Source organism: Accipiter gentilis, chromosome W, assembly GCF_929443795.1.
Source record: "Accipiter gentilis chromosome W, bAccGen1.1, whole genome shotgun sequence".
Classification (NCBI taxonomy): domain Eukaryota; kingdom Metazoa; phylum Chordata; class Aves; order Accipitriformes; family Accipitridae; genus Astur; species Astur gentilis.
Window position 1 is genome coordinate 34352400 of NC_064918.1, and position 14165 is coordinate 34366564.

Consider the following 14165-nt stretch of genomic DNA (forward strand, 5'->3'; position numbering starts at 1 on the left):
ACCATGGAGAGGACATGAGGAAGTGGGATGGAAAACCTACCTCAGTCTTGGATGCACGGGTACAGGAGTTGCGAGAAAAAGCAACCAGGAAAGAGAATTCTTCTTGGAAAACTGCTGCTCCAGTTTCCCGTGAGCAGTCCCCCAGACGCAGTAGATGGGCTGATCTCATTTATGATCCCCTTGAAGGGACTTCTGATTCACGTGTGCAGAAAGTGAGTAACGGATATTCTAACCAGGATTAGAGGGGCCCTGCCTCCAGCCAGGTGGAGGAGAGGGACAATCGAGTCTACTGGACAGTGTGGATTCGATGGCCTGGCACATCAGACCCACAGGAATATAAGGCTCTAGTGGACACTGGTGCACAATGCACCCTAATGCCATGGAGTTATAAAGGGGCAGAACCCATCTGTATCTCTGGTGTGACAGGGGGATCCCAAGAGCTAACCGTATTGGAAGCTGAAATGAGTCTAACCGGGAATGAGTGGCAGAAACACCCCATTGCGACTGGCCCAGAGGCCCCGTGCATCCTTGGCATAGATTATCTCAGGAGGGGGTATTTCAAGGACCCAAAAGGGTACCGTTGGGCCTTTGGTATAGCTGCATTGGAGACGGAGGAGATTGAACAGCTGTCTACCCTGCCGGGTCTCTCCCAGACCCATCGGTTGTGGGGTTGCTGAAGGTTGAAGAACAACAGGTGCCAATTGCTACCACGACGGTGCACCGGCGACAATATTGCACCAACCGAGACTCCCTGATCCCCATCCATAAGCTGATTTGCCAATTGGAAAGCCAAGGAGTGATCAGCTAGACTCACTCACCCTTTAATAGTCCCATATGGCCCGTGCAGAAATCTAATGGGGAATGGCGACCAACAGTAGATTATCGTGGGCTGAATGAAGTCACGCCACCGCTGAGCGCTGCTGTGCCAGATATGTTAGAGCTTCAATATGAACTGGAATCAAAGGCAGCTAAGTGGTATGCCACAATTGACATTGCTAATGCATTTTTCTCCATTCTTTTCGCAGCGGAGTGCAGGCCTCAGTTTGCTTTCACTTGGAGGGGCGTCCAGTACACCTGGAATTGATTTCCCCAGTGGTGGAAACACAGCCCCACCATTTGCCATGGACTGATCCAGGCTGCACGGGAAAAAGGTGAAGCTCCAGAGCACCTGCAATATATTGATGACATCATCGTATGGGGCAACACGGCAGAAGAAGTTTTTGAGAAAGGGAAGAAAATAATCCAAATCCTTTTGAAGGCTGGTTTTGCCATAAAAGAAAGTAAGGTCAAGGGACCCGCGCAGGAAATCCAGTTCTTAGGAGTAAAATGGCAAGATGGGCGCTTTCAGATCCCTGTGGACGTCATCAACAAAATAGCAGCTATGTCCTCACCGAGTAATGAAAAGGAAACACAGGCTTTCTTAGGTGTTGTGGGTTTTGGGAGAATGCATATTCCAAGTTACAGTCTGATTGTAAGCCCTCTCTACCAAGTTACTCGGAAGAAGAATGATTTTAAATGGGGGCCTGAGCAACGACAAGACTTTGAAGAGATTAAGCAGGAGATTGTTCATGCAGTAGCTCTTGGCCAGTGCGGACAGGACAAGATATTAAAAATATGCTCTACACTGCAGCTGGGGGAATGGCCCTACCTGGTGCCTTTGGCAGAAAGCACCTGGGGAGACCCGTGGCCGACCTCTGGGGTTTTGGAGTCGGGGATATCGAGGATCCGAAGCTTGCTATACTGCAACTGAAAAAGAGATCTTGGCAGCATATGAAGGAGTTTGAGCTGCCTCAGAAGTGGTTGGTACTGAAACACAGCTCTTCTTAGCACCCCGACTGCCAGTGCTGGGCTGGATGTTCAAAGGGAAAGTTTCCTCTACGCATCACGCGACTGACGCCACGTGGAGTAAGTGGATCGCACTGATCACACAGCGAGCTCGCATAGGAAACCCCAGTCGCCCAGGAATGTTAGAAGTGATCACGGACTGGCCAGAAGGCAAAGATTTTGGAATGTCGCCAGAGGAAGAGGTGACACTGGCTGAAGAAGCCCCACTGTATAATAAACTGCCAGAAAATGAGAGGCAATATGCCCTGTTCACTGATGGGTCCTGTCGCATTGTGGGAAAACATCGAAGGTGGAAGGCTGCTGTATGGAGTCCTACACGACTAGTCGCAGAAACTGCTGAAGGAGAAGGTGAATCAAGTCAGTTTGCAGAGGTGAAAGCCATCCAGGTAGCGTTAGACATTGGTGAAAGAGAAAAGTAGCCAGTGCTCTATCTCTATACTGACTCATGGATGGTGGCAAATGCCCTATGGGGGTGGCTACAGCAATGGAAGAAGGGCAATTGGCAGCGCAGAGGCAAACCCATTCAAGGGGTTATTTTTGCTCAAGGACCTGGGTACACCTTGTGGGTGATGCAGAAGGATGGGGAAGTTCGATGTGTACCTCAGGGAGATTTGATTTTGGGAGAGAATAGCCAGTGAATTGTACTGTATGATATTTAACTGCTAAATAACCTGCCAATGCATGTCATTGTATCTATAGTGTCTATATGCCATATCAAGGGTATTATTGTGAGAATTATCCAAATGACTACAGGATGGACTTTTGAAACTGCGCCAAGTACAACAGCGATAAAACTTGAACTGGCACCCACCAATTTCCTCAAGATCAACATCTTTGACCTGCAGACCAAGGGCATGAGTGGCACCAAATGTACTAGCCACAAGTTCCAGAGGCAGCGGACAACAACCCAACATCTCACACCATCTCTCTCTTATCCTGAAGAACTGTTACAACAGATAGAGCCCCAAAATCGATGGACACATTAGAGGGATAGCCCATAGGCTAAAGGAACACCATATGTGTGTGTTTGCGAGGTCAGGGGGTGGAGTCCATATACGTAAGATATATAAGACAAGGAAAGTTGTAGTGGTTGATTGGAAAATGTAAGATCTGGGCATGATGTAGATGGTATAGAATAAGGGGTGGATAATGTCCTGGGTTCAGCTGGGATAGAGTTAATTTTTACAGGAACCTGGGAGGTGGGGGCATAGCCGGGGCAGCTGACCTGAACTAGCCAAGGAGCTATTCCATACCATGTGACATCATGCTCAGTATATAGATGGGGAGCGGGCCGGGGGGTGGTCTCTGTTTTCGGTGGGGGAAGTGGTGGAGCATCGGGTCCCGGGTGGTGAGCAGTTGCACTGTGCATCACTCTTTTTGTATACTTTTTCATTAGTGCCGTTGTTGTTGTTGTAATCTTTTTGTGTTTGTCCCAGTAAACTGCCTTTATCTCAACCCTCGAGGTTCCAGTTTCTTTTTCCTTTTGTCTCCTCCGTCTCCTCACCATCCCACCGGAGGGGGGCGGAGGAGTGAGCGAGCGGCTGCGTGGTCCTTTGTTACTGGCTGGGCTGAAACCAGGACAGAAGTGATTCAACTTTATTTGCACGGATAGCTCATATTTATAGAGTTTGTGATAATTATGCCTACTAGTCCTAATATGATTGGTACATTGCTAATGTTTATTCATTACTAAAACACACCCACTTGTGATTTGCAGCTACGCGTGTTCAGTAACTTTCTCATGAGAACTTCTTCAAAAGTTACTTGTGAAGTTATGCCAAGGTCACACCGTCCCTCTCTTTCTCCTGATAACAGCGAGACCAGCTGTTGTTTTTCTCCCAATATCAGTAAAGCCAGCTATTTTCGGCCAAGGCCTAGTCTTGCTGCTCAAACTGACATTCTTTCACACAGAACTCTGCTTGCACAACTTTTCCATAGACCCATGTCCTTTTTCATCAAGCCAATTCCCAACAGGTCCCTTCCAACCGAAACCATTCTATGATTCTATTATTATAACTTAGGGGTTTCCCTGCATACTTAATTTAATGAGCTCTAAGAGGGCAGAAATAAGGGGCCTTTCAAGCTCCAGTTGAGGCCATTCCATTAAAAATGAGAGTGATGTCACCATGCCCTCCAAACCAATGAACAGTATTATACATGCATCTCTTTCCTCAGGTCAAAACCCCTTCATTTTTAAGACTTCCATGCCTAAAACTGTTCGAATTGCTAGACTGATATTGTGTGGGAGTCCTTCTCCATTTCTCTTAACTATGGAAAATATTGCAAGCATCTATCATGCTACAGAAAATACAAGGGGAGCATGAGTAGCATTTGGTTACAGTAATCTAGCCTTCTGGTTCCTTTACAAGTTACAATTTTTGTATCTCTGTGTCACTGGATAAAGGAGAAATCCACATTGAACAGGAAAACTAAACCCAGGTTCCTAATTCCTAGACTAATGCTAATAAGCAGGAGGCTTTTACACTAAAACAAACACCTCACCCCCTGCCATATAGTTACCAGTGTCATGAAAGAACGAACAAGAGTTTCATAAAGTCAGGATCTAGTTCCCTAATGTGGGGGACAATGATGATGATTTCAGATGTGTTTGACAAGAGGTAGGAAAGAGAAGTTTATTTCTTGCACTGCTTCTACAGAGAAGCTCGAGTACTTCATTCTACTCTCTCACCTCAGTAAGGAAGATGACATTTTATATTCAGTGCTTTCACCAGCTTCCCTCCCTAACAAGGTCTGTAATTCCCAAAGAAACTAGATTAAAGAAAGAAAAAAGACAAGTCACTAATGGTATCCAGATGTCATCACCTGTTTTTAAAATGCAAGAGGGAAAGAAATTCTCTGCTGCTGCGTGCGCCCACCTCACACCGTTGAGGAACGACGGCCCCTGCGCCGCTGGGTAATACAACACGCCGCTACACAACAGCACAGGCTGCGTGCCCAGCCAAGGACTGCGGGATGTGCTGCTAAAATCAGAAGTGACAGTAGAGCTACTTATCCTCTCTTCCCGCCTCGGTGTGCAGGGTTGCGGGGTGATTTGGTTTAGCAGCTGCACGGGGACGTCCCCCAGGCGGGCCCATCATAGCCCCTTCCTCGGGGGAGCCTCACACGAGTGGTGACAACCAGTGCTGGTCTCAGATGGGAGTTTCCAGTCAGGCGCGACATCGTCACCCCAACGCAGGTCCTTGCGGCCACAGCTAACTGGCGCGGCGCACGACAGGCCTCTCTTTTTTTTCAGTTTGACAGGCGTGGTGGCAAGATGGGTGAGTGTTGTAGCGGCGACCTTGGAGGGGATGGGGGGAGAAGGAGAGACAGAGACGTAGCGGCGACCTTGGGGGGGACTGGAGCAGGGGGGCGGGGAGAGGGGAGTGTGTGTGTTGTAGCGGCGATCTTGGGGGCACTGGGACTGGGGGAGTGTGTGTGTGCGCGCGTGCGCGCGCGGGAAGAGGCGGCCCAGAGCGCTCCCCCTCACTGTCCCACGAGTGTCCTCCACTGGCTCTGGGCCTTTGCGATGTCCCTAGGCTTCGGTGTTAGCAGTGCCTCCGTTAGCCTTTCTCCCCTATTCCCCCTTGCTGCCTGTCGGTAGTCATATTGTGGGTCCCTGTTGTGCCCACACACACACACGCGCGCGCGCGTGCGCGCGAGGAGGTCTGCGGTCTCGCGTGCCCTGTGGCTGTTGGTCGCCACTGGGTTGCCTCCCGAGGCCCGCAAGGGGCGGTGACGGCAGGAGCTGCTTGGTGACCTCCAGGTCTCTGCCGGTGTTTTCTAGGGAAGTGCCGTGGGCTCCGTACCGCTCGGAAACTCCGCAGCCACCACCGTGATCAGAAGTGGCATGACAAACAGTATAAGAAGGCCCACTTGGGCACTGCGTTGAAGGCCAACCCCTTCGGCGGCGCTTCTCAAGCCAAGGGAATTGTTCTGGAAGAAGTGTGGGTAAAACTTCATGGAGTGCACCTTTACGGCCTCGCAGGTGCTGGGGGTAGTTTGCCGTGGGATGGGGACAGCTTGTGCTTGTGCTGGGTTAGGCGTTTGCGAGAGCATGCTCAGCAGTGAGCCAAGTCGTGGCACAAGCACTTGGTGCTTGTGTCTAACCCACAGCCACCTAATAATGTACAGTGTAGGCTATTCTGAGTTGTAGTCCTTGAAGTCACCAGGAAAATTCCTGGTAATTTGGGACCTTTGAAAGATCCCATATGTGACTTTAAAGAAGAAACACCTCCAAGTTGCTTTTTCTAAATATGTTAGAGTTTTTCTACCTGAAGTATGACAAATTTTTATTATTTTGTAGCTTCTATATACTAGATTGAAAACAGTTGGGTTTTTTAGGTGACAATGCTAAAGGTATTTGTTCTCATATACTCAGTGTTGGGTTTGAAATTGTGTATAACCTTTAGAAGAAGAATTTTACTTAACATTTAAGTTTAGTTTGGGTGGGGGGTTCAGCATGTGTGCTTTGTTTGATGCAGCCAGCAAGTATCAAAGGTTCCATCTGCTTGTGTTCTGGATTTTTGTTAGTAACTTACAATTTTTGTTAGGATACTCTCAGAACTCCAAGGTGTTTCTTTTTCTTTTCCAAATTTTTAATGACTGAGTTGGTATTTGTCTCTAGAAGACATGCTTTCGATTTTTACTCTGTTTAGTAACTAAGTCTTTGGATATTGCATAGCTCTATGTAGATCACTAATAGTTTTTCCTTTTAAAATACACATGTGACATATGGTTAGTACAAAATAACATAGTGATTGATGGTATTGTAATGAACATCTGCTAATTTATCAAAAAGATTTTTGCTAATATATTTTCATGCACTTCTGTTTTAGTGGAGTAGAAGATAAGCAGCCTAACTCTGCCATCAGGAAATGTGTCAGACCAGCTAATCAAGAATGGCAAAAAAATAACAGCTTATGTTCCCAGTGATGGTTGCCTGAACTTCACTGAGGTGAATAATTTTCAAGAAACAACCTATAAAAAGCTGTGTGTGAAAGTAAAGAAACACATAATTGTTGAGTATTTCTTGGCTGGGCGAGGGCATGTGAGCAATCCAGCTGTTAGGTGGGAACGAAGCATAAGTTTACAAAGTGCTGGAGCAGACAAGGACGCTGTGTCCTTGTACGCTGGGAAAAAGGAAGATAAGAAGAGCCTGGCAAGCAACTCCTGGATGCCGAAGAATGAGATAAGTAACTGCTGGACACCTCGTGAAGAAGCTTGCACAGCCAATAGAGGATAAGATAGTGTCGCGTGAACCGGGGTATTGGACCAATTAGAGTATTGTATAAGGTGCGTGCACAAGCGCATAAGGTATATAACTGTGTTAAACGTTGTAGTAAATGGACTTCATCACATTGGTCTGTGTGTGATTTCCCCTGTGGATCCTCCGCAACATTTGGCGCCCAAACAGGGACCCTCAGATGAGCACTTTATCGTCTCTATGGGAATTTCTGGTGCAGCTGAACCGACGAGGAAGCGGAGGAGCCGGCCGAGAGTGTTCCTGCTGCCCCGGCAGGATGGCAGAAGCTTCAGCCAAGCTGGGAAGCACAACGTGAGCTTCAGATGAGCTGGGACGCGCATAAGTTTGAATCTCACCCTGAGCTGGGAAAATGAGGAGACGCGCGGAAGCCTGAATCTCGCCCTGATTAGGTGAGCGGTCAGAGAAGGAGATGGGGTTGGACAAAAGGCAGGAATCAGTCCTAAAGCTCCTTCGTAATTTTCTCTCTCAGAGAGGACTGAAATGCGATAATTCTGTCTTAAAGGGGTTACTTTTATGGGCCTGGGAGAAAGAACTTATCCCGAATGTAAATGTCGCATTTGAAGAAGTGACCTGGGATAATATAGGCAAGGCACTGTGGGACGCTCCTAACTGCAAGGGGGGTAAGGTAAAGGAGATGAAAAAATACACAGAGCACTGGAAAGTAATTCGAGACATGCTGGAGGCAATGAGGGCGGACCGGGAGGTAGCCACCGCTGCCCGCGCGTCCATGACCCCCTCTGCTGCCTCCACGGCTGCCGCGTCAGCCTACCCCACTGGAGTTGGGGCGACATTCTCTACACAACTATCTCCACCCCGCCGAGCATCCATTTCTGCTAATGGTGAGACGCCTGCACAGACACAGCCTTTGCCTATACCCAGCCAGGACGCTGGTGCCGAAAAATTCCCCTGTATGTTACTCCACAAGAAACAGGGGAATTAGGGGGGGGGGCGATTGTTGCCCGACAGATCCGAACCCTACAGACTCGGGGGTGACTAATGCGGATAAACAGTTTGCGGGGGTGAGGGAACCATCTCCATCGGGTAGTGCGATAGAAGAGCTGAGGGAGGTGGTGAACCAATTACAAAAACTGACAGTACGGTCGGAAGAGCTCCTAAGGGAGGTGGTGAACCAATTACAAAAAATGGCAGTACGGTCGGGAGACCCAGAAGTGAGGAAGAAACATTCACCCTCCCGAAAGGATGAAGCGAGAAGGCAAGAGAATGAAGATTCTGGCCGTGTACCAGTCCCGCTCCCTCCCCCCCTTCTCACCACCCCCTCCGGCCCCTTCCTCGGCCGCTCCCCTCCCGCCCCCTCCCTCCTCCCCTCCCTCCCTGCCCCCCACTCCGCCCGTTTGCAGCAGCGCGTGCCAGCCGCGGCCACGGCCGGCCCCTGGGCAGAACCGTCTGCGCCCCTGCCACCGCCCCTTTATCCATCCCGCCTCTCGGGACCAGAGACGGTGAAACCAACCGCACCCACGATAGATGCGGAGCCGCTTGTAATAGCCGCTGCAGAAGAAAGGCAGAGACATTGGAGGGGTGTAATAAAAGATGCCATTATAGAAGGGACTATGCTCCAAGCATTCCCAGTTATTGCATCAAATGGACAGAAAAAATGGGAGGCGTTTGACTGGAAGGTCATTGAGAGATTAAGGAATGCTGTGAGTCAGTACGGAATCAAATCTGCGTTAACTCACCAAATACTGCAATTCATTTTTTCTGCTGATACGCTGATACTACAAGATATTAAACAGCTAGCACAGTTGGTTTTGACACCTGCCCAAATGTTTTTCCGGCAGTGGGAGACGTTCTGTGATAGGGAACAAGCAACACCACGACAACAAACAGATCCCTTATGGGGAGTAACCACGCAGATGCTGATGGGTACTGGACCCTTCGCATCAGGGAACGCTCAGTTACAGTGTGTCACTGAGGTTCATCATCTATCACAGATCTTGGCGTATCAAGCTTTTCTTACCATGCCAGAGAATATGCGCAGCCATGCTTTTACCCAGGTGAAACAGGAGTATAACGAACCTTTTGCACCGTTTATTAATAGACTGCATAGGGCAATTTATGACCACCCTGACATGAACGAGGGCATGAAAGAAAACATGTTCAAAATACTCGCTTTTGAAAATGCTACTGAAAAGACACACAAAGCATTGTGTAAATTGCCGAAAAATGCAGACGTCGTTGTATGATAGAATACATGGATCGATCAGTGGACTCACAGAAAGTAGCCTATGATGCCACAGCTCTCCAAATAGCTACAAAGAAAAATAAGGCCAGTAAGACACCCTTGATCAACTGTTTTAACTGTGGCAAATGTGGACACATTAGGAGCGAAGGTACAGTTACTGCTAACAGTAAGTGCTGCAACAAGTGTAAGAAAGATACCCATACCACCAAGAATACAGGAAGAAGGGAAACTTTACACCGAACGCGAAGGCCCCTCATGCAATGAAACAAAAGCAAGGGACTTGGGCTGCCAGCCCTCAGGCAGCCTCGCAACCACCAGATCCGCCACTGCAGGAAGCTCCGGAGTGGATGTGGAAACCGCAGTACACATCCAACATAAAGGGACCATTGGGGTTTGGACTTAGTGCATTTTTAATGGGGCAATCTTCAACAGCTCTAGGAGGAATTCTGGTGCTCCCAGGGCTTATTGATGCAGATTATTGTGGGACTGTGAAAAAATTATGATTCATGTTTTAATCCCTCCTGTTTCTATTCCTAAAGGTACCAGAATAGCACAATTAGTTCCATTCAGGTCGTGTGTTCCAAACCCAGGTGAAGTACAACGTGGAGATGGTGGATTCGGCTCCACAAGGAAACCGCAGGTATACTTTGCCATGGACACAACAAGAGCTAAACCAGAAAAGGTAGTGCAATTGGAAGGGCCTGATGGAGTTATCGTCAAGAAACCAATGAAAATCAATACAGGAGCTGATGTTACGATTATTTCACGATGCATTTGGCCTCCATCATGGCCATTGATCAATACAAATTTTGGTATTGCAGGGATAGGGGCCACACAGGCCACCTTAGTAAGTCAGCTACCAATTACCCATTTGTGTTCCGCGATGGTGAACTCGTTACGATGCGTCCGTATATCATGACTACCCCACCTGAATTGTTTGGCCTCATAGGCCGTGATTTATTGAGCCAAATGGAGGCAATGTTAGTGACCCATCCTTTTTAGGAGCAGTCACTGAGGGGCAGCCAATCCTGAAAATTAGCTGGAAAACAGATGACCCTGTTTGGATTGATCAGTAGCTGCTAAATTCTGAAAGGTTGCTAAAAAATTACAAGAGTTAGTTGAGGACCAACTGATAGCAGGACATGTTGTTCCTTCTACTAGTCCGTGGAATACATCAATATTTACCATTTAAAAGGAAAGTGGGAAATAGAGACTGTTACATGATCTCAGAGCTGTGAATACGGTGATGCACAGTATGGGAGCCCTGCAGCCAGGTTTGCTGTCTCCAGTTATGCTTCCAGAAGAATGGGATTTGTTAATTATAGATCTAAGGGATTGTTTTTTTACCATTCCCTTGCACCCAGATGACGCTTAACGGTTCGCCTTTTCGGTACCATCGATTAACAAGGCAGAGCCCTATAAGAGATACCATTGGGTCGTGTTACCGCAAGGAATGCGCAATTCCCCCACGATGTGTCAGGTGTATGTGGCCTGGGCATTAGAGCCTGTAAGAAAGCAGTTTCCTCAGTCAATTATTTATCATTATATGGATGACATTTTGATAGTGGGAAGAAACTTGCCACAGGATGAAATTTTAACTCAACTGCAGGACAACTTAAGCCATTGCGGAGTAATAATCACTCCTGAAAAGGTGCAAAAGGCAGCACCTTGGAAGCATTTGGGGTGGCACATAGATGCTAGCAATGTTAAACCTCAGAAGGTTCAAATAACATGAGAAATTTCAACGGTACATGATGTCCAGAAGCTTGTGGGAGATATCCAGTGGGTGCGGAATCTTTGCGGTATCACTAATGACGATATGGCCCCTCTGGTAGAACTCTTGGGTATGAGAACACTGTGCAGATGAGAAACGGGAAATGAGAGAGCTGACCAATGGGTTGCAGCGGCATGGGAGCCTCCTCCAGGGAATCATTTTCAACAAAGCACAGCAATCACATGCGTTCTTGCACCAACCCGCTAGGAGGTTAGCAAAGCAATTTGATTTACCACTTACTGATGCCCAAGGTATTGTTAAAGCATGCCCCGATTGTCAAAAGGAAGGGCTGGGCTTGGGCTGTGGGGTTAAATTACGAGGTCTTTTGCCATTGCAGTTGTGGCAAATGGATGTCACCCATGTCATGTGGTTTGGTGCAAAGCGTTCTGTGCATGTGTGTATTGACACCTATCCTGCTGCCATGTGGGCCACGGCACGAACTGGAGAAAAGGCCTTACATATTGAATGACATCTTCACGCTTCTTTTGCAGTGCTGCGGGTGCCTAAAGAAAGATGGACAACGGCCCAGCCTATGGTTCTACACGATTTGATCGATTTTGTAATTTGTGGGGAATTCACCATGGTACCGGTATTCCACATCTTCCCACGGGACAGGCTATTGTCGAATGGGCCAACCAGATCCTAAAAGAACATGCTGCAAAAACAAAAAGGGGGAACCCAGGGCTTACTCCAAGAGGAACGATTGGCCAAAGCCTTATTTGTGCTAAATTATCTTAGATTGACAGGTGATCACAAAGACCCACCAATGGTAGTGCATCATGTTCTTTTACAGGTAGAAAGGATGGTACAAGTACGGGAATCATGGTAACGTATAAGGACCCAGAATCCGGGAAATGGTGCGGATCAGCAGAAGTAAAACTTACTGGGAGATCCCGGCTAAGTGGGTCAAGCCATGGCTTCGCACTGATGCTGGATCTGGAATTGTCCCAATGGCAACTGGCACGGCACTGGCGGGTGCTGGAGCCACTGATCTGACAGATTCTGACTAATAGAGTATTACACTTTAGAGGACTAGTGGACATTGAGTCCTTCAGAGAGGTTTTTAGAACAGCGTGCCTTATTGTATATAGAACTTGCTTTAGGTAAAATGTGTGTTAAGCGTAATTTGATTAAACATAGAGTGATTACGGGAAGACAGTGTGGGGTAAATGTAAAAGTTAGTTAAAGCCAAAATCAGGGGTAAGGTTTATTTCCATTAATAACCTGGGAAAGAGGTTGATTGTGTTTCCACAGATACAGGCCCATGATGGACTCCTGTTCGATTTGCACGACCATCATCATCTGGAGCATCATAGATGATGTGGCAATATGAATACTACCTCAGCCAAAAACTAATGTATAGGTCACCTTCGCTAACATAACAGGTCAAGATTCTCTGTGCATCGCAACTGTATTGTAAAGCCCATGAACCAATAGACAAGATGGCTATGACTCGTGCAGCGCGCCTGGCCAGCGAGCGCATGCGTCATAGATTGCAACCGAGGCGGACTTTTGGCACCCACTGGCCACGTGTGCTAAAACCCGTTCCTCTGCAAATGTATAAATACCGGGATTTTCCGAAGAACATCGGGCTGGTGTACGGTGAGGCCGTCGTTGCCTCTGTGGGGATGCCCACGGAAAGCTGGCACCTACCGATTGCTGGGCTGAGTTTGTGGAGCAAGATGGCACAAGAATGTATGGATGGTTCATCTTCCTCATAGTCCTCATGGTCTGGGTCACTAGGGGTAACAGGTTGGCTCAAAGAATTATGGGCTTTGTTCTAGTTATTGTGATTTTAGCTATTGTAATAATTTTACCTTGTTCAGCTTGTTAAGAAAAAATGGCATCCCAAGTTATTACACAAGCCTGGATTTCTCAAAAAGAAAAAGGGGGAATTGTTGAGTATTTCTTGGCTGGGCGAGGGCATGTGAGCAATCCAGCCGTTAGGTGGGAACGAAGCATAAGTTTACAAAGTGCTGGAGCAGACAAGGACGCTGTGTCCTTGTACGCTGGGAAAAAGGAAGATAAGAAGAGCCTGACAAACAACTCCTGGATGCCGAAGAATGAGATAAGTAACTGCTGGACACCTCGTGAAGAAGCTTGCACAGCCAATAGAGGATAAGATAGTGTCACGTGAACCGGGGTATTGGACCAATTAGAGTATTGTATAAGGCGCGTGCACAAGCATATAAGGTATATAACTGTGCTAAAGGTTGTAGTAAATGGACTTCACTTGATCACATTGGTCTGTGCGTGATTTCCCCTGTGGATCCTCCACAAGACATAATTGATAGAATCAGGTGATGGCTAGACAAGGGTTCATGGCATTCTGAACCATGTATATCTTAACGTTGTATCTGCAGAAGCAGATGAGAAGTGCCAGAGGTGGTTTTGTACTTTTCAGTTGCTAAGGTAAGCTGGTCCTCAGCAGTACTCCTGCAAGCTTAATGATACCTCAGTCTATGTTTCCCTTCTCTAAAATACTGAGGGGGATAATCCATAATTCATGTATATCTATCAATAGACTTCAGTATTTACTGTCTTTCCACCCTTTCCTTAGAAAGTCTCTGATGTGGCTCAAATTTAATGTAAATTAATTTAGAAGTATGTACAGGTTTAATGTTTATAGCTCTGTTTTTGCACTGTCTTTCATTCTAGGAAAATGATGAAGTTCTGGTTGCTGGTTTTGGTCGGAAGGGTCATGCTGTTAGTGACATTCCTGGAGTTCGGTTCAAGGTTGTCAAAGTAGCCAATGTTTCCCTGTTGGCCTTATACAAGGGCAAGAAGGAGAGACCAAGATCATAAATTGATGTGCCAAGAATATAAATTAAAATTGTATTTGGAAAAACTCTTATACTTGTTATGTAAGGCTTATGATGTGGTGATATGGGGGTTGATGGTTTTTGTGGTGGTGTTTTTGTGAGGGTTTTTTGTTTGTTTTTTTGTTTGTTTGGGTTTTTTTTAATGTATCTGCAAGTGACAACTCACAGATGTCAGGGCATGCTGTCGTCTTTTTTTGTTTGTTTGTTTGTTTGTTTTGTTTTTATGTTTGCAGATGGCATTTTCTTTTGTAAGAAAGCTTT

General features: G+C 47.0%; 1 protein-coding gene across 1 annotated transcript; it reads left to right on the forward strand.

Moving 5' to 3' along the window:
• The first annotated feature begins 4910 nt into the window (after nt 1-4910).
• LOC126035509 (40S ribosomal protein S23-like) lies at nt 4911-13958 on the forward strand. The gene is given in 5 exon segments (XM_049794168.1): nt 4911-5123; nt 5630-5789; nt 6681-6728; nt 6730-6799; nt 13741-13958. Coding segments are annotated over 5 exon segments (429 nt in total). The 5' UTR covers nt 4911-5119; the 3' UTR covers nt 13888-13958.
• The last annotated feature ends 207 nt before the right edge of the window (nt 13959-14165 follow it).